This window comes from Melitaea cinxia, chromosome 13, assembly GCF_905220565.1.
Source record: "Melitaea cinxia chromosome 13, ilMelCinx1.1, whole genome shotgun sequence".
Taxonomy (NCBI): domain Eukaryota; kingdom Metazoa; phylum Arthropoda; class Insecta; order Lepidoptera; family Nymphalidae; genus Melitaea; species Melitaea cinxia.
Window position 1 is genome coordinate 3,481,261 of NC_059406.1, and position 21,898 is coordinate 3,503,158.

The 21,898-nt window shown below is 31.3% G+C and overlaps 2 protein-coding genes across 2 annotated transcripts in view; one reads left to right on the forward strand and one right to left on the reverse strand.

Moving 5' to 3' along the window:
* Nucleotides 1-2,810: 2,810 nt before the first annotated feature.
* On the forward strand, nt 2,811-5,190 carry LOC123659245. The gene is made up of 4 exons (XM_045594494.1): nt 2,811-2,963; nt 3,428-3,639; nt 4,337-4,447; nt 4,980-5,190. The coding sequence occupies exons 1-4, from the start codon at nt 2,811-2,813 to the stop codon at nt 5,188-5,190; spliced, it is 687 nt and encodes a 228-aa protein (XP_045450450.1).
* A 6,701-nt stretch (nt 5,191-11,891) lies between these two features.
* LOC123658862 (acetylcholine receptor subunit alpha-like 1) overlaps nt 11,892-21,898 on the reverse strand; it is a 78,555-nt gene continuing 68,548 nt past the window's right edge. The window contains exons 4-7 of the mRNA XM_045594154.1: nt 15,183-15,363; nt 13,224-13,811; nt 12,183-12,458; nt 11,892-12,104 (exon numbers count right to left, since the gene is read on the reverse strand). Of these exons, the coding sequence (XP_045450110.1) occupies nt 11,892-12,104; nt 12,183-12,458; nt 13,224-13,811; nt 15,183-15,363 (1,258 nt within the window). The remainder of the gene's footprint in view (nt 12,105-12,182; nt 12,459-13,223; nt 13,812-15,182; nt 15,364-21,898) is intronic.

The window sequence follows — 21,898 nt, forward strand, 5'->3', positions numbered from 1 at the left end:
CTATCAGTATTTAACTCCGAAAATACTGAACCAATTTTTATCAAATTTTGTAACATCTGTAATTTTGTCTGACTTGGAAGATATGGTAGTTCTTATCTCAATTGGACCCGGTAGGTGGCGCTGCTATCGGTATGTAAGCTATCAAATTGCTGCAATCAAATATCAAAAGCTGTTTTCCGGGCAGGACAACGTCTGCCGGGTCCGCTAGTAAATAGATAAATATAAATAATAACTATATATAAATAAATATATTAGAAATTTAAAAAAAAATCCCTTACTAACAGTAACATAGGCTAAGTGTATATTGTAAGTAGAACATAAGTGTACATATATGATAACTTGGAAATAAGTGTACATATATGATAACTAGCAAATAAGTGTAAATATAGACATACATGAGAAAAATAATAATATGTTCAGAAATTACAAATGAATGATGTGTATGTATACTTTTCCATCAAACAGTATTTTGTAAAAAACCGTCAGCGTCGGACCACGTTCCTAGGTTCCCTAGTTTTACTAGGCAGTCACAGGACTGTCGATCTGTAGTAATAAATGAAAAATCGCCTGTGGTATTATTATAATGCATGTATGCATGATCAACAAAAGGCATGGGCATTTTGAGCCCATGGATGTAAATTTTTAAATAATAAAAATAAACCTTTAATGAACTTCATTTAAAAACAAATTAGACAAGATAAACATCTGATAAGAAAAAAATATTTGTAATTTATGTCATTCTGCTTATTGATCTCGAGTGAAAATTTCCATATTTAATAGAAATTCTTAGACACGTTCTTATAATCACGTCAATCTACAATACCGAGCGTTGCTGATTACGCCCTTATCCTTAAAGTAAGGATAGCACTCAAAGCCAGTACGAATGTTTGACATACCTACTACTACTTAAGTAATTACTTAGTACCTACTTATTAAGTAATTTAATTACAATCATCCTTGGCAGGCATATATATAAAAATCAATTGCTGGTCGTTTGTCTCGCTAAAACTCGAAAATGGCTGGACCAAATTAGCTGATTTTGAATTATAAGGAAGGCTTATATGGCGAAAAATATAAATAATAGGTAACGAAAAATGTCCCAAGCTGCCAAGCATTTGATGTCATTTGTCTTTTTAGAAATAAAAAAAAAATTGACACTTGGATGTCAAATATTTATTGACGCGTTCAGAAAGTCTTTTAACAAATATGAGTATATGTAGGTGAGACCAATTTCTCCAGGTCAACTAGTAGACAATATTTCTAGGTTAGCGGTATGCAACACACTTTTTTTATTTTAGATGTTACAATTAAATATATTCATAAAGAAATATGTTTAAGCAGCATTATTCTTCTTGATAACAAGTGCGGTTTCATTTATGTTGTAGTTATCCTTGTCATTCGTGGTCGCTGCTCACTTATATTTATAATAAAGCCATGCCAGCACATAAGCCTAGTAGGTAAAATCATTAGCGAGGACAGGAAAATGTATTAGTTATTACTATTCTATACTTAAATAATTATTTTCAACCAAAATAAACTTTTTGATGTCTAATTTATTTATTTAGTAAAAATTTACTGCACAAAAAAAAGATACAATTTAGATCCTAGGCCTTAGCGCTTATAGCCATCTCTTCCAGACAACCTTTAATGAAAGTAGTATAGGAAAAATGTGTCGGTAATAGTGCGGAATCAATAACGCCAATTTATACACACAATGAAATCAATTTATAATACTAAACATAGTTATATGATATTCATCTAATATTAACATCTATTTTAACACCTCCCTGAAGATGCACATAATATATTTAGTAGTAGAATGTAAAATGGAATTAAGATGATGATGAAGGTAACAGAAACTTTCTCTAATTTCAATTAAAAGTAACATATACTACAAAATAAAAAAGTGATTCTTATTTCTGACCCAAAGGAGTCAGGAATAGCTAGGCCAACGAAATTATTCTAAGCATCTAATATTAGAATGACTTTTTAGCACTTTCTGCTTATACAAATAATATAATGCTTTTTTCCTTGATGACCCCAATATTAGACCCGAGTCAATGTAGAACGGTCTAAACATTCCAGTGATATCATTTAGCGATAATTTCTCATTCACTACCGCTTTCAAATGTATTTGATATATATAGCACGGGTGCAATGCTGACACTAAATATAAAATATGAAATAAATATTTTGCAATGTAAGCGCAAAAAAATGTGTTTATTTACGACGACACAACACATTAGAAACCTCTAAAACTATCAGTATGTCTCTACTATATTATGCATGTATTATACATATAAACCTTCCTCTAGAATTACTCTATTTGTAAAAGAAAACTGCATCAAAATCCGTTGCGTAATTTTAAAGATCTAAGCATACAGACAGCGTGAAGCGACTTTGTTTTATAGTATGTAATGATATTGCATTATCGCAGTATAGTCACTTCTATGTTGTATCTATCAGTGGGTGAGCAGGGAATAATACTGAAGGTGAAGATTCTAGATATTTCTAAGTTTACTGAAGATTAAGTAAATTTATTTTTGATACTTATTATTTTCTTGTTTATTTTTTTTTACATAATCAGAAATCAACCTATTATAAATAAATAAATAAAATAATAAACGGCCTACTTGTAAGAGTTAGTAAACATTTGACTTTCATTAACAAGTTCAAGTACATGGTAATCATTTTTACCGTTAGAGTGGACGTACATTTTTTACCACAGTTTGTAGTATAGTGCTTGTGATTTAACAGTGTGAACATTTTTCTCATTTCTAATACAACTCCTACAATTACTTTTACTAATAATGTGTGTGAAAACGCTTTGTAATATGAGATATTCTATTTTTTTAATTCTTATTTACGCGGTTTTTATATCATCTGAAGATAATGAAAAAAAATTAAAAGTTCTTTCCAGGAAGAAAAGATATGTTGCGTTTCCAGAAGGTTCGAGTTTTTCTGTAAGTATCAGTCTGTAGTTTTGTGACACTTTTAAGCAAACGTTTTACAATATTTGTTTGAATAATTAAAAAGGTATGTATACATCGAATTCGGAATACGTTAAAAATAAGGTTAAGCATATACTGTTATAAAACAGTACGGTTCAAAACTGGTAGATATTAATAAAAGATTTTGGACTATTATTACATGTTTCTATAATAAATTATTATGTGCTGCGTCCTTAACATGACTGCCTTAATAGTTGTAATAATTAGACTTCTGATTATTTATTGTGGAGAAAACTATTTAATTGCGAATAAAAATCATTTGAAAGATGATAGCAAATTGAACAAAAGTAAGAGAAAAAATTTATAATAAAAGTCTTAATTAACATATGATAAGAATTAAATAATATATAATATATACTCATTATAAATGAAAATATATTTTGGTTTAAAGACGTTGTCAAAATTTTTCTTTCTAGTGTGCTGGCTGCTTGACTGTTGGTGTTATTGGTCAGCCAGCGCCAGCTAGTTATCCTGGAACATTCACCTTCGGTCTTAACTGGGGTATAGCTTACGAATTGCCAAATAACACCGAGACGTCTTTGTTTTATAGACGCAAGCATAAGAAGCCCCTAGCTCAGAGACGAAGCAGACGAGAAATTTATGAGAGGATCGAAGTAATTTTAGATAAGTGAGTATAGTAAAAATGATTTACTAGACTCATATCTATACATTAGCAGATGTGTTTATGATCACGATGTTGTGAAGTTCTCCAGTGGTTGTTTTTTCTTTTCATCACCTGACCCGTAGATCCTTCGACTTTCGAACAAACAAAAATTTGTATTTTTTTTACCATTAGCTTAGAATTTATTTACCATTAGCTTAGAATATGACTAGCCCGTTGGCGCAGTTTGTAGTGACCCTGCTTTCTGCTCCGAGGGTTGTGGGTTCGATTTCCACCCCGAGTCTGGGTGTAATATATATATATTATTTATTTGTATATTTATCAAAAAAATATGTAGCTATTATACCATATACCAGTCGGCTGTTACCTATAACACAAGCATTAAGTTGCTTACTTTAGGAACAGACGACCGTGTGTGTATGTTGTAAATATTTATTTATTTTTTAAAAAGACAAGCTCTCGAAAAAAATAACAATACAGAAAGAAAGTATGACACTATTGTTCTATTTCATGGAATGATGACAATTGATGGTGTTGCCATACGCATGTAGGCAATTTTGGCGGTATCTGTGACATTTTCTTAACGTGTACCTAAAACTGTAACTGCTTGTAAATTCCAAAACTGGACAACGGTTTCCTGGTCTATGAACTGATTCTGTTTATTATTTGTAAACTATCAATGTATGTTGTGCTTATATTTTAGCATGGGGTATAATGGAAGAGAATGTATATTGAAAACTCTATGTGAAACAACCCAGCGCATCATGCCTCACGGCGAAAATATGATGGAAGAAATCTTTAGAACTATTTTTACGTAAGTAAAATATATTTAACATGACAGCGTAAATAATCCTACAATTACAAAAAAAAAAACCGTAGTTTTACTGCTAACTGATTTTCTACAGAAATATCCTGCTCATAATATAGAGCAGCCCGACTGGCGTAGTCAAGGAGAGTTGTGTTCCTGTGTTGTGTAAGGTGACCAGAGCTCCTGGAGGGGAGGTGGGGATTTAGGAGTACGGTTGGCAAGGCGCATGCGATGCTTGTAGTGTTGCAGGCATCTATAGGCTACTGTAATCGCCAACCATCAGGAAGCCGTACGCTTGTTTGCCGACCTAGTTGTATAAAAAGCTTTTCTCATAGATATTTGACAAAAGGAAATATATATGTGTATTATAAATAATAAATATATCATTAAAACTAAACAAAGAAGACCTATTCCATTTCGCCATTCAATACTATTTAGTCAAAAAGAAAAAGCGACTTTTTGAAACAAAAAATTATAAAGTAATACTTAATTTGATTGGCATGCATAAAGTTCTACATCCTGATTTTTTTTGTTTCAGTTTACCGATGATGAAGGTTCTACCTTCAGAGCCACCTGAACACGCTTTATACGACGCAGCTCATCGGCTTGGAGTTTTGTTGAAGTCTTGTGATAACTTCAAATGTCCACTATCATTAGTAGACTTAGCTAAGGGATATTACAACGCACCGGCACCTACCTTAGATATCGCAAGTCAACCATGGGCACTGTTTAGCAATACATTTGGTTAGTTAGAAATAAATAAATTTACAATTAAACCAAGTTAAACTTTTAGTCGAAGTTGTAATTACAGCAAGAGGAATATAACTAGTACGCCATCTTATGTCTTCCACCATGTTGGATTCAGAATGACGTCATAAAGCTAGCCTTTTATTGTCATTTAAACTAAAGATGTATACAAAATTTCAGCTTGATTGGATGAAGAAATGTTTCGAAACTGAGTTGCAAAATTCCACCCGAACAAACATAGTTATACGTAAAAATTATATATTGCATATAAAAAAAATGTATGTAATTAAATTATATAGTGCAATTTAGTAAAAGCTCGTAAAATATAACGTTGTTATGATTGTTTGTAATTCCTAAATGTTTTTTTTTTTAATAGAATACTAAATGAAACACTAAATTATTATTAACGCATAACATTTAATATTTATAGTTCATATTTATAATACATTTCAATATTAGCAGTAAGAATGAGTGTTTTTGTAATAATACGTGTAGTGCTCGATTTTAATTAACATTACAAAATGAGACTTATTAATAAACCTTAGACGATATTATTATGTATATTATTTCGTATTTCTTACACGATACCTTTTCTTACTCTAGACATACACAATTATGTTACAGTTTAGGTTATTGAGCTACACGAATTACTTGTTATTAGTATCTGTTACATGTAGGTAGCATGTATGTAGTGCATAAACCTTACATCAAACTCTGTGGCAAGTCATTTGTCTTATGACAAACTGTTCAGAATGTTGTTTAATCTATACACTAAAATATTATGTGATTAATGAATTTTCATTTTTTTAATGTATTAATTATATTTAACTTACATTATATTAAAATAAATTTAGGAATTCATGTGTATCTATATATTAACAATTATTTTGTAATATTAATGTGGTGTTCGTTTGAATGTGCCATTTTCACCGTTCGCAGCATTTGTACGAAAATTGTAAAGTTATTAGACGTACTCGTTATGAGAAACCGATTTTGTTCATCGAATCTATAAAATAAAAATGAATGTTGTATATATATGTGAGAAAAGCGTATAACTCGAGAATGTGTCGATCACTTCGGCTATTTTTTTTTTGTATGTGCCTTAAGGCCCGGCCCACAGAAGGTTTTAATACAAAAAAAAACCTATATGAATAAAAAGCTTACTAACTTTTGACATAACGAAATCTGTCAGGGCAGCTAGTATATTTATAAAGACGATAATGACAAATAATTCGTAAATCGACTATTTGAACTATTTGAATCTTTGAATTAATGAATGAAAATATCAGATCAAAGAATTCTTAAACAGTTACAATTTTCGCATAAACGTGCCGTTACTCGTGACTAGAAAAGTGAAACATAAAATTTAAAATCAACTAAATGTTCATTACGACTAGTATTACAGGACATTAATTATATTAATATTAACAATATAAGATAAAATTCCAAATTACATCAAATCTTATTATCCTAAGCGATTCGCTTTCGCGACATTTTTAACGAAACTCTAAAGGGTTTACTAACAATAATATATGAATATCTTATAAAACAGCGTCAATGCGATTGATTTGTTAAAAATATAACGTAATCATATTATTAATAATTAATCAGCAACAAATGTTACTCTAGAGAAGCTTAATAAAATTTAAGGCACCAAGAAATAAGTTTAATACAAATATCAAATTATTAAAAGCAGCGTATTATAGATACAGCATAAATTAAATATAATTTTAAAAACATTTATTACAAAATGTTACAATATTCTCAAACGCATCCATAGTTAAACAAAAATGTTTTTTGTAATATCATTTTTTAATTTAGAACATTATGATTATTCGGTACGATGGGTTGATAACATTTTTTGATACAAGGTTTTTATTCTAGATTTATTGTTTGTAGTGTTACTTGTATTTTTTTTTCAGAAATTTATTTTACAATAAATCCTAATAATTATGTTATAAATTAAAACCTAACTAAACAAAGCGTTACTCATATTGTTTCATCATTTTTTATAATGTGAGACCAATAACAAATTAAATTACGAAAAATAAATAATATATAGCAGTATATTTTTTACATTTATTATACATATAAAAGAAACAATTAGTAAACAATATGATAAAGATCTTTTAATTACTGTATTTACATCTAATCGTGTTGGAAGCTCAACGCAAATTTCGTGTGTTTTTTCCACTACTTATTTATTTATATTCCTTAATTTTACATTTTACTTAATTATTACACACATTATACTAGTACGAGATATTGAAAACTTTTAGATTAGTATACGGGATAAGCTAAAATAAAAATAAACATAATTTTTTTTTTATTAAAAAAAAATGTGTCAATTAAGATTCTATATTTTTATTAAACTCATATCTCGTGTTAGCAAATTAAGTAATGTTTAAATTAATATTTTTTTATCTTGATCAGATTGTCAAACACATATTAAAGATCACAAAACAAAACAAAAAAATTAAATAAAAATATCTTACGTCACTTTTGGAAGACGTTTGATTAAACATGCAGATACGCCTAACTTACGTAGATATTCATAAGTTTAAAGATTATAATAATATTACAATATCATAGATGTAAACGGTAATATAATAAACGATAGACGTGCGATAAAACATATTTCCAAAAGTGTTAAAGAAGAAATTGCTAGACGAAATTCTAAATTTCGACGAACCTAATTATAAAGCGTTACGGATTATCTGTTAACCATTCGTGAACTAAAGCTTAAAATTACGAGTACAATGAATGGCATTAAAATATATATTCAAAAGGAAAGAAAGGATGACCGAAATCAAGTTATTCAGAATTATTGCTGATTGATATTTTCCTTACGGATAAATAAAAAAGTTACATTAAATACATACATCTACAACATTTATTCACTACGATTCTAATTTAGCACTAAAGGTACTGTGAAAGGAACGTAGAAAAATAACTTGTCAATTTAACATTATTTTTAATTTATCTGTTGATCAACTATATTTACATGTCAACACTTCGGTTTAGTTGATTCTTAAAATTACTGACAGCCATGTGATAGCTGACTATGAGTTCGAAGTCCCATCACACGATGGAGACAAACAAGGTGTTCATTAGATCAAAACAACAGAGTGAAAATTGAAGTAAATAAACATATATATATATATATATATATATATATATATATATATACTAAAACTTTATAAAAATACTTAAAAGTGACCCATAATAATCAATATAAAAAAATAAAATAGAAAAAATTAGTTTTAAAGAAAAAATGTATATTAAACTGAAATAATAAAAAAAAAATCCTATATTAAAATTAGTACTCATTTTAGTATCATATGTTTAGTAACGAACGAACTAGCTTTAATTGACATTAGTTAAATAATAATAGGTAACAACAAATTTGTCAGACATCGTGCTTACGAACCGACTCATTCGTCGACTAACTCTAATAAACATTGAGAAGCTAAAACACCACTTATTCTTATACAATTATATTAATTAACTTACTGACGACGTGATTCTAGCGTTATTTATTGTAAATTTATTATTTACCTATCTAAATTCACAAATACGACAAAACTACTTTCTCTTACCCGTTTATCACCCGAAACGTGCATATACAGACATAGTACAATTATAATAACGACGTCGTTCTAACAACTAAAGTATCAGATCAAACACAACAGGGAATAAATAAATAACTTACGAAGATGTCTTTCAGACCACAATAACAAGGGTACAACCAAGGTTACAAATCACAGAAAATGTTTAAGTAGAACGCCCTCGAGCAAAGATAACAAAACTGGATGCGAGCGTAACGAATTGAAGGATTTAAGAGATTGAAAGCTTTACCATAATCGAAACTTCTTCCGTACTAAAAAGAATTAGGATTATTAATCGTTGTATCGGCTTAGCTCATCCAGTTTCACCACTTGTGGGGCCTATTCTAGGTTATTTATATTCACATCTCCTAAGATTGAAATTCATGAACCTTTCAAGTCTTTCCAAAACTTATTGCAAAACGATTCGTCGTATTACGCATTTACATTACACTTGAATTCCAATTTCACGCTCTCTTCGACACAGAGTTATTTACATTATTTTCCACCTTCACTTCTAATATTTCAATCGGCTATCATTCAGTATACTTAATCGCGACAACACTCGTCTTCTAAATATTTTATCCTATGGTGTTTCTTTAGAAAATCTATCTATTATATTATTATTTGCAGTCATATAAAAATAACAACAGACCGTTTATTTTCTAGCAAATATCTACAATAAAAGTCGGATAATCACGGAATAGTGAGGGAAGCCAGTGGACTTAACTAATTATTATTTTTAATGACAATAATATTACTAATTTGGTGTATTTCGGTGCGTGCAATAGCACATTCCTACTCAATTTACCAATGTGACTTTTATCTTAGAAAATTAATTCTAAATATCAGTTATGTTGAACAATTCCATCCAAAAATTCCATCGAATAAAAACTGGCGTCGTTAGTGCCAAAGTCACAACTTTAGCAGCAGCTGTATACGAGGTATTAATGGCTATCACGTGAGCGTTGACCGATAAAACATTTGCAAGAACAATGAATTAAATTCTATCGGTCAACTCCCAATAAGAAACATTTCGAAACATTCTCACAAAATACTCGTATAATTATTATGATTTAAAATACTCAGAGCTGCATAAAATGAGCGTGACTTCCCTAAAGACAGAGCTAATATTTTAGTTCTTTCAACCTTTAGCGAGCTTTCGAAGGGACGCTTACGAATAAGCACCGACCGTTCTCCATTTACAACTAACGCATTTTTACGTATTTTCTAATCTACTCTAGCCGAGTGCATTATTGGCACAAACAGCTACACATTCAATAACACTTATAATATTAAGACGAATCACACAAAACAATTTGAATTATTTCACTATAACCATCCCTGTTTTCCTAACTGCTCGCTGTTGGATTCATTAAAATATTATTAATTTCAGTAACTAGGTAATCATTATCTAATCATTATCATGAATTACTTTGACATATCAAATACGCGGCTCGAAATTTTCTTTTTATTACGACAAAAGGCTACATTACCCTACGTAATGGGTTGAGTTGACTTTATACGTAATATGTCTAACATGTAAGGTAAACGTTTTAAAATTATTTTGAAAATACAACCTACTTAATAATATAAACATGAATAGGTAATTAACAAAAAGTGATACCTAATATAGATTCTAGTCTAGAACAAAAGAACGCAATGCTACCTAAGTTTTTGTTACATACTAATTTCACCAACCTCAACAATGACTTTATTATCTAAGACGAGTGGTAAAGTGCCTATATAAGTGAGTAAAAGATTTTATAATCGGTGAAAAAGTGAGAATAAAAATCAGGGGAAGTTATTTGTGTACTAATTTTACCCTGTACTATAGGATTAATGAAAACTGTATGTCAGTTTGTGAAAAATCCAAAATTCCTAGTTCATTGCAGACATAACGGTATAGCTTTTCAGTCGTTGCTTCAAAGGGCAAGTATTAGATGTCACAGAATGAACAAGCACACTTAAAATAACACGACAGCTCTCACAAATCAATTTATGAATATTTGGCCTTTTATAAGAAACTATGATGGCAATATTTGGCACTTTAAAAAAATTTATTAATTAAATAAGTTATCAAACTATCTAAGAATATCGAATTTTATAAAAATTTAAATTACAATTGGCAGTCAATTGTGTATTATAAATATACCTATAATGAAATAATATTATCACCGTCGCAACGTGACATTTCTGCTTTCATGGCGTATAATGTCAATAGTCATCGTTCCTGGTGTTTCACTTATCTAATTAATTAATTATCTACAATCCCTTAACTCATTACATCTACGGGGAAATTACGATTCATTCACGTTATCGATCGATATTGTCCTTATAATTTTTACGCGAGTACGTAGTTTATAAAATACTAAATGTATATTTTAATGTTTAAACTCACCGATAAATATTAAGTACATCATCTACAATGTCCAACTGCCATTGAGGACGTTTTCAAGAAAATGTATTTATTTTATTCAATTAATATAGTACGTTCGAGTGAAAAGTACCTCATTACAATCTAATTATTACGAAATTGAGCTCGAATTTATTCGAATAAATCCTATATTACGGTAATTAAATATAATTATGTTTTTCCATACCAAAAATGCAACATAATTAATGGCAACAAAATTATTTAAAAAAAAAATGTAAACTCTACATTACAATGTTTGTGCGCTCATGTCAAAAAATATTTAGAAAAATAAACTAAATTTAAAATAAAAATATCTTTAAATATACACGCTTAAAATTATTTACGATACAGTGATTCAAATATAAAAAAATATTGACGCAGATTCGACGTCAACACAAAACGGCCATACATTTGAGGTTCTTCCGTTCCTGTTTCAACTATCGACGGACACAGTCTCGCGTATGAGTTTATATAATTATATATAAAAAGACGGTTTTTGACACGCTAGCGGCGTGAACACGTCCCGCGGCGCATCGAGCGCTTGGCACCACACTGAGCACAAAACATGTTCTCGCCACACAGTTCCCATCTGGGCGCTTTACATCGATCATCCGTGCCACCACATCACGATCAGCTCCCAGAACGTCTTCGGCGGCGAGTGGCCGAAGACGTAAGACGAATTTCAGAGACCCGGATCACCTTCCGAGCCCATTTTGAGCAACTCCAACTTCTTCTTGGCAATTTTCGAGTATAATATGTCAATGGGCTTTGTGTTATCGTAGAACGTCGGTGCTCTAAATATTATGAGAGCTGTACCGAGAACACAAGCTATCGTGAATGCGAATAAGAAAATTCTATCCAGTACCATGGCTACGTATTTCCAGTCGTCCTCAACCTGTAAGTATGAAACAAAATAAAATAATTATACTATCTATTAAATTGTACAAACAAATAATTCAAACTTTACGCTTACACTCTCAAATTTATCCTTATTTTTAACATGCTGTGCAATAAATCTAGATCCCTCTATAGTTTTTTCCATCTCTCTAACATAAGGTTTTTCTAGAGATGGACTATCGTCATCTAGATCTAAGCGGCAAGGGGATCCTGGTGGTGGAGAAAATAGTTCATCGTCACCACCTGGAGGAGGCGGTGGTGACGGAGGCATTCCAGGTAGTTCATACTCCTCACAACCCCATTCCTTAAATTTTCCATCCATGTCATCGCCGCCAAAAACATCTGTAAGTACCTAAAACATATAAAAACTTCATTACTATTAAAATCACAAGAAAACAATTTTTTTTTATTCTATGTGCTATATGTGTTAAAAATTTAAGTCGGTAGTGGCACCTGAAATCCTCACAGATTAAAAGTCAAGTCGCATTCTCGGGGATCGGTATATCGACATAGCTTGTCGGCTCATGGAGTACAATTAGGTTGGAGTGGAGGTTTCGGTTTCGGGCCGCGTCTGTCGGCTCGTATATCGTGATCCGTCCGCAGTCACCAGAGAAACATAAATAACAGGGGCCGTGCGCGCTCGTTAAGCCCTCTGGCATTGAGTAATAAAGGAAAATCGAAATGGAATGAAATTGGGCTGGAAGCGATATTTTCGCGATACATGCGAAATAAAATAGATTTAGAATACTGTTGAAGGAATGTTACCCAGAAAGTTCCACGACGTAGGGCAATTAAAACGGTTATTGTTATAGGTGGCGTCGTGTCGACTGTAATTGTGTTTTGTTTGTATTGAATCCATTGTGATGGAAAATGTTTTGAATAAAGGAAAGTCATCGAGAATAAGTGCTGTGTTGTTTTTTCTCTTTAAAATGGAATCCTTTGAGGAACTTCATCTGTTAGAACTTTTATTAAATACATTAAATTAAACCCTTCGATACAGTGATATTGTTTCTAAGGCAAAAGTATTCTATTTCTTTGAAATAGGGACATTTATCGTGCTTCTTTTATACTTTAAAATTTTCTGCATTGTTTTATTATCGTTTATAATATTTCTTACCTCAGTCGGCTTATCATTTTCATCATCATCAGGCGGTTTTTCAGGTCTTTGTATACATAATATTCGGGGTAAAAAATCTATAAAGACTTTTCGTACCCAAGGGGCCATATGATGTGTAACTGGAGACCTAAAATTTACGTTTAGCACCACAATAGTGACTACAACTGATAACGTGACTAGCATCATTGTAAATAATAAATATTTTCCTAATAAAGGAACAGTCAGTGACGTTGGAGGTATAATTTCAGCTAACAATAAGAAGAATACGGTCAATGATAGTAAAATTGAAATACAAAGTGAAATCTTTTCGCCTGAATCCGAAGGAAGATAGAATACGAGTACTGATAGAAAAGAGATTCCAACGCAAGGAATGATGAGATTGACCGTGTAGAAGAGAGTCTTCCTCCTGAGGGTGAGGTTAAAAATAATATCAGGATAGGGTTCTTCGCAGCACGAGTAAAACTTTTCGTTCCGAGTCGCCGGTACCCGCATGATGTCCCATTCGACCGAGATGTAGTACTCTGACAGATCTATGCCCATTCCTATGTGATCAGAGTCCGGAGTCTGCTTCAAGTGCCTCAAATCAACCTAAAAAATATTAAATTTAAAATTTTGTACGAGATATAAAACTTAATCAAGTTCACAAATTTGTTTTACTTTAACTGATTTTACTAATTTTTAAAGCTATCGAAGTTTACTCAAATTTTTATTTTCTTTAAAATGCCAATTTTTTTTTATATGTCATCATTACAGCCTATACAGTCCACTGCTGGACATAGGCCTCCACATGTTTACGTCAAAAATAACGTGAACCTATGTGTTTTGCCCATAGTCACCACGCTGGGCAGGCGGGTTGGTGACCGCAGGGCTGGCTTTGTCGCACCGAAGACGCTATATTTTTTATATGTAGTTGGTGTTATTGTATGTAGCTTATGTGATTTAGTTTATTGCAGTTCGCTTAATACACTATGTAATAGCTTTATTTTTTGCCTTTGGTTCAAATAAAATGCCGTTACGGTTGTAACAGCATATTATCGTTAATCTCAATGTTTAATACGTCAGTATCAATGTTTAATATTATTATATTTAATTAATTTTATATTCTAAGCTTATCGTTTCGATCTTAAAAGCGGTTTCAGTGATTTAGTTTTAGTCTAAGTTTTAGACTTTTTTATGTCTAGAAATCTGTTTGTTCCGACTCATGCTATTTTTTTTATATTGAACTTTATCATTCAATTAATTATTGTCAGAGACTAATGAAACAATAATGTTTTTTTTTAAACTTTAATGTTGGACATCGATTTCGAAAACCAGAGACAAAATGTAAAAAAATATATTGAGTAAGTATTATATTGTATAACGACTACGCCTAAAATAAAAATACTCAGCAAAAGATAAATATTTCGAATTGCCGTAATAAAATAACTTTACGCAGTAATGTAACTCGGCTTAAGACAAAGTGAAATTGGATTTTTTTTTTGTTAATATCTTATAAAGAAAGATACGAGTAAAAATATATAATAACCGCCACCGACAAAGCCAAGACTTCAAATTATTTATGAGAAAGTTGGAACAGCTCAGATTTATTGTCTTCCTCGCTTTGATAGAGATAGATATCCGCCTTTCAGAATCCTCACTCTAAAGTCCATCCCGAACTTCTTATAACACCCGCCTTTCAAGACATATCTCATAGCTTGTATTATTTATCGAATGCCAATATATTTTATTTTTACTGACATTGTATCAGAAAAAAATACTGTAATTTATCTTACTTTATTGGTATTATCAAATAAGATAAGCGGAATAATAAAGTAATGATTTGTTTACATAGTTGTATCTTGTAATAACTAACACGTGAATGAAAGTAACCTTGGAAAACAATGAGCAAGGGAAACGTTTTAAATTTCGAATTTTCTAGATACAAATTCTGTTTTAGCTGATATCAAAAGATCGTATTACCGTGTAACCGTCGTAACTCCATGAACCGAACTTCATGAAACAGGTTTGCACATCAAAAGGGAAGTACTCGACGTCGATCTCACAAAAGGACTTATAGATGGCAGGCGGCTTCCATATAACTTTTCCGTCGTGATGAAGGATAGCTTTAGTCATAATAGTCACTTCGTAGTTGCCATCCGCACTGAAACAAAACGAATTTATTAAGAATTGTTTCTTTAATTTTATGTTAATTTATTTTTATTATTTTTATTAATTCCGATATATTATATGTGGATACTTATGTATATTTTTAGTTTATTATAGTAAATTCGATATAAAGTATCTAAGATATGCCTCAACTGCTGATACAATTTTTGATTTTTTAAATATTATTTGAATTCCGAAACAATAAATTTTCACTCATTAATAATTTATTTTAATAAATAATTAATTTCAATTATTTCATACCAGCTTTAAATATAACCTCGTAAACAGGTGATTAATATCTACAAACACAACATAAAAGCAATAGTACACTAATAATCCTTTCACAACAAACATTATCATATTGAGCAAATACCTTTACGTAATTTATGAGACCAGAGCCATAACAAAACATTAATTTACATCGCACCGTTTGTTGATCTAATCTGTAACCCTTTGTACCACTAACAATGGTTCCCGAACTACGCGATCTGCTGCGTAATTATCAAATAAAACACTATCCATTGCTGTTTACTCAATGGATAAATGTTTTGTTGAATACTGATGTCCGCCAATGGAAATCGATTAGGGACAGGTTGCGGGTGGATCGCTCTCCTGCCGCAACCGCAAATAGCTTGCTGAGCTGGTGAATACATGCTTTAAAGTGATACATTGCTGTTATATATCGTCTCAACTAAGTTTCGAGACGACGTATTGTACTGAAATAATAATAAAAATATATAAAGGCAAGTGTGTATTAAAATTAAAAATTAAAGTTTGTTGTTATATGTATTGTCTAGCTGTGTTTAAAATTGATCAAAGTCTCTTGATTAAAATAGTCAAAACAAATGTATAAAAGTACAATTTTAAAAATAAAATATTTTTTATGTGTATATAATATAAGTTGTAAAGATTGCGTTATATCCTTATTGTAACTCTATTATACCCATTTTTATTTTCCTGATATAATTCCTTATATTAAATGTACGCTTCAGCCTGTAATATTCCACTACTGGGCATAGGCCTCTTTCCTCATGTAGGAGAAGGATCAGAGCTTAATCCACGCTGCTCCAATGCGGGTTGGCGGATGAATTCCCTACTATGAGTAACGATCGCTATCAGGTGTACATGATAACAACCGGGACCGACGGCTTAACGTGCTCTCCGAGGCACGGTGGGAGGCCCACAAGGACTGCACAAACACCCAGACCACGGCAAACACCTGTATGGCCAATACAAATGTTTGTCATGTGTGGGGATCGAGCCCGCAAACGCCAACGCGGCAACGCGCATTAAATGTATACAGTTATTATTTTATCTAATTAACAAACATTAATAAATTACAGGAAATATGAAAAAGTTAAAAAAAAAAAAATATACGTAAAAAAGATTACTTTCCTAGTACACAGACAAGAGAGCAAGATTTATTTTAATTAAAAAAACATCGAAGACTTAAATTAAAATTGTTTTATATTAAATGACGCTTGAGAAGTGCTTTTGTGCTTTAATTTGTCGGGGAGGTTTCAATTTTCAAATAGCCATAATGTGGATGTATCGTTGATTTTACCACAAAAAGATAAAGAAAACTTTTCTGCTTATTATGAATAGTGCATAATGAATGTATTAAAAGTATTTTATGAGTAATAAGTAACATATACTAACTTTGGGAATTACATATATTCAGTAATGACGTCACTTTATTACTATTTTATCATCCAATAAATTATGAGTTGATTTTGTATTTTTATTTTTATAGATCAAATTTAGTGAAATCGTAGGCGATTTAACAATACGCGCGGAAGCATTGAAACAGAATGGTGTACGTTAACCCAAGTAAAACCACTCAACTTTAGTATACGCTTATTTTTGGATGATTATAAATAAATAAATAATAAATAAATAATAAATAAATAATAAATAAATAATAAATAAATAAATATCTACACAATACACACACAGTCGTCTGTTCCTAAAGTAAGCAACTTAATGCTTGTGTTATAGGTAACAGCCGACTGGCATAGCTACATTTTTTTTCGATATACATACTTATAAATAGTACATATATAAATAAATATATTACACCTAGACTCAGGGTGGGAATAGAACCCATTATAATAGAAAAAAAGTAAGTAACTTAAAATAAAGAAAAAACAAAATAAAGAACAATTGCTTTTAAATTCAAGAAGGTTAAAATAAATAAATAAAATATTTTTCATTGAAACTAAATTATAATTGTCAAAGTAAAATCTCGAAAGACAACACGGTAAAGGACAAAGAACGTTCAGTCACGAAATCAGTTTAAGTTAAAATTAAGCCGTCAATTTCGTTACAAGAAAACACTTCATTCAAAGGCCGACTTAAGCAAATTTTGTTGTCGCCTCTTCTAAAAGCGTTGTCATAGCAAAGTTTCACATCCGTGAAAATTGTGTCATAAAATATGGTTCGCGTTGTCTTCCATTATGCTAACGTTGTGCCATTAAAAATAAAGTTTACACCGTATATTCGCGAGAGCTTTTAGGGTAGTCACAGGTGCATTAAGCAGTAACCTCTATCCGCTCAAATTTAAAAATATGATCTTCGCGTCTCGTAATTGCGTCTAATGCCCCCAGCGTACAATAGGGTGCACTACTCAAAACTATGCCGTGAGTTTCATAAATCAAACTAATTCTGAGCAGTTTCAAATGTCAAAAGGTTAATCAACCTTTTTTTTCAAGTAAAAATTGTGGTATCACGTTTTAATAACGTAGTAAAAATGTGGGTAGTTTACAATTTTGTCTATACTCGAATCGATAAATAAAATATAATAAAAATATAATAGGCCATATAATATCCTGCTGCTACTTAAATGAATACATCAATTGATCTGACGTGTATTAGCATTTAAGCTGGGTGAAATTGTATGCGATGCGTAGTTAAATATTAACATTGTTCAAAGTAAATTTAAATAGCCTGTAAATAAACTTGTTTTAATATAAATATTTCCTTTTTTGGAAGGGTTAATGAATTTTTTAAAAAGTATGATACAAAATTTCCTTGTCAGATGTTCTTCGATATTCATGTCCAATGAAACTTACAAGGATAAAAATCTAGTTCAGAAATAAATATTGGTATTTAAAAACATACGCTTCTCACAGGAATCGTGAACATATTAATGGGACATTTGTCACACAAATAAAATCACAATCACAATATAAAATTGTACAAAAATGCGTTACGTATCTAATAGTAATAATTAATACGAACACATTTACGTGAATTTGAATAAATAACAAAGGAGACTTTTATGGGCTGAAGCGTAAGCCTATCAAGAACACGAATGGATGGATGGAAGGGAGATGGTAATAAAGTTTCTCTGAAGAAATATGGTAAAATTTATTCTATTCTCGCTCACACGGGGAATGTATTGCCTATTGATATTTTGAAAAGATAAGTCACGGAAGGTTCGCGGATGACGAATGAAGGATTCTATGAAAGGAATATCTTATGAGTATGTATATTTGAGGAGGTTTGCAGGCATCAGTCAAACATTCAATATTTATTGGTACGTTTTTTTTATGATGAATATTATGTTTCCTGTCTAATAAATATTGCGTTTTAGTATCAGTACAATAATTATATCTTAATACCAAAATTCTTGACAACCTCAAATTTATAATAAAACAATTGATACCAACGAATTACGTACCCAGTGCGAGTACCCTGTTTCAGGTATTCGTAAGTAAAATACAAAATACTTGCCAGGTGTGGAGATCAAATCCTACTAGCACATCAACCGGTAGTTTTGACGTCAAAAAGGAGTCATCTTTGTATAACAGTCATCTGTCATTAATGTCATTAATGTCATAGACGTTTATGAAGTCAGTTGAGTATGAAAAGTTTATTTCTATTCTCTTAATATGAGTTTTTAAATTTTTGAAAATCTCAGCCTCCGTACAATATCTATCAAAAATGAACAATTTTTGTTATTGTTTCAAAAAATGCGTTTATCTTCGATATTTTTTCAACTTTTGTGTTTTAAGTTTCAACAAACAAAATGATTATCATGAAAGGAACACTGTTAATTTATAACTTACTAGCGACCCCCCCCGGCTTCGCACGGGTGCAATGCTGATACTAAATATACTACAGAGTGTCTTTATTTATAGTATGAAGCTAGCTTTATAGCATGGTTATTAACATAATTCAAATATGCATCGTTAGATTACACGTTGTTACAGAATGCGTTGAAGAAATAAATGTTTACTGCTCGTTCCCCGTAGCCCCCGTAGGTGATAGCGTGATAATTTGTAGCCTATATGTTGAACCGACTTTTTAATATTATTTGTGCCAAATTTGAAGTAAATCCATGCAGTACTTTTTGAGTTTATCCTGGAAATACATACAGACAAACAGACAAAAATTCTAAAAACTATATTTTTGGCTTCGGTATCGATTGTAGATCACACCCCAAATATTCTTTTAAAAAAATCTTCCATATACAGTTTTGACTTTCCTACCATTTTATTATATGCATAGATTGTTAAATAACTTATTATTAAAGCAAATAAACCTAACAAATAATCAAGCATAGATACAGTTTTGTAGTGGAAGTGTCAGATACGGAAGAAAACGTTCTTGTATTTTACTCATATTTACCACAAGGATAACGTCGTCAGAGACTCAAACATTATGCATAAAGGATGTCCACTTACACATGATCGGGCATAAAGCTGTGAGCACTTGAACAAACATGGTTGTTTCACAGCAAAGTAAGCTGGGCTGTTACCAGCTTCCTATAAGCGTTATCTGAATTGCAATAGCGGAATTATGGATTGCGTCTTAGTTGTTTGTTCAGTTGTTTGTAAACAGCCACGATGGTATCTGTTTGTTTAATATTGGAGATAATACACGTATACTGCACTGTATTAAACTTGGCTGCAAAAATGTTGCAAAATAAATTGGAAATTATTGTATAGATTTTTCGCGTGTGAGAATTTGAAATATCAAGATCCAACCAATACTCAAATCTTAGATGAAATAGTATATGAAAAAATATAAAGATGAAGAATAAAAATTTGTTTCTACAGATAACAATAAAAGTGTAGTGTTATAGAAAGAAATAAAAATACTAACTCGGCTTCAGTCGTAAACTGCACTGAATAGAATATCACCAAACAATTGTTATTGCCCTTTTTATTTCTACCTTCAAAGATTTAAAAGTGCTCGGCTACTAATCCTTTGCTTCCTTCGCAATTACAGTTAAAAGAAGCGCCTGTCCCCGTTTGATGCGATTTAGTCAGTGTTTATCCCACCGTATTTAATGCTACCTTGATGCTATTTAGATTAAAGGCTGCACTTATCGTGCCTTTCGCCTGGCCGACTTCAGGCACATTCTACTCTGCCATTTAACTAACCGCATTTGAATTTCAACTCTATTTTGAGGACCGTAAGCAGGTCGATACTGTTAGTGGCGTCGTTGGGTGGCGTTAATGCATAGAAATGCGGTGAGCTGCCAGTGATAATGGGTGACGCTGGGAATATATGGGATTTAAAAATGGCTTTAAAGTTAGCGAGACGATCCGAATCGAATTAGTGCTTGAGTCTTTATCAAAAATCGATTACTGATTTAGCTACGTACACTGTGTAGCTTAGTGATGTGATTTTTGTATGTAGATTTTAGATATCGATAAAATTTTAGCATAAAGACAGATTTTATATCGATTATTCGAATTATATTGATTCTTTTTTTTATTATAAGTATTAGAATGTAGCCGTTTGTATGTAAGTTTATTATACATCTACACCACCCACCCAATTTTGATAATAAGTTTCCTTTTTATGTCTGGGTTGTCTGGAAGAAATGGCTAATTAGCCATAAGTCCGCCTATTGTACTTCACTGTCTGTAACTACCTTTATGCTTTGTTTGTAATATATTTGTTGTGTACAATAAAGTATAAAAAAAAATATTTATAGATTTTAACATTAATCAGAAATAGACTTACTAAAAAAGTTTAAGATCCTTTCTAACTTATATCTGGTCTTCGCCAAATGAGTCGTAAGAAAAAAAACACATAAAAATATCAAATAGAAAATTACTTTAGAACTGACACGAGGATAATTCCATGTTTTTCAGGGTGAAAAGAAGGCCGGCTTTGGAGTTTTTGTTGCGGTTTGGATGCCCCGATAAACTTGTCGAGTCATCGTGATAATGCAAAATAATGGCAGTTGCCCAAGGAAATAAGGAGATAAGGGGACCGCACAAATAAAATCACATTTTATAGACGAAGTTTGAGTTCATTGAAAGAAATTGGACTAGTAAAACTCGTGATAGCGGGACGCAGGTTTCTAGTGAACTTTCTTAAATTGATTTCATCGTAAATAGACCTCGAGTTGAACTAATGTTTGGGTTACTTCACAAGACTTTAACTTCTTTGATGTAACGTGGAAATACAGAGCTCCTATAACAGAGCTACAAAAATCTATCTTTAAGTACAACAAAAGGACGTGTAAAAAAACTGAATCCTTATTTTGTAATCTCAATTTTAGTAAAGTC

Coding starts and splice junctions, on each gene's coding strand:
- LOC123659245 (XM_045594494.1), top strand. CDS start 2,811: ATGTGTGTGAAAACGCTTTGTAATATGAGATATTCTATTTTTTTAATT. Junction 3,640..4,336: donor ATCGAAGTAATTTTAGATAA/GTGAGTATAGTA, acceptor CTTATATTTTAG/CATGGGGTATAATGGAAGAG. Junction 4,448..4,979: donor ATCTTTAGAACTATTTTTAC/GTAAGTAAAATA, acceptor TTTTTGTTTCAG/TTTACCGATGATGAAGGTTC.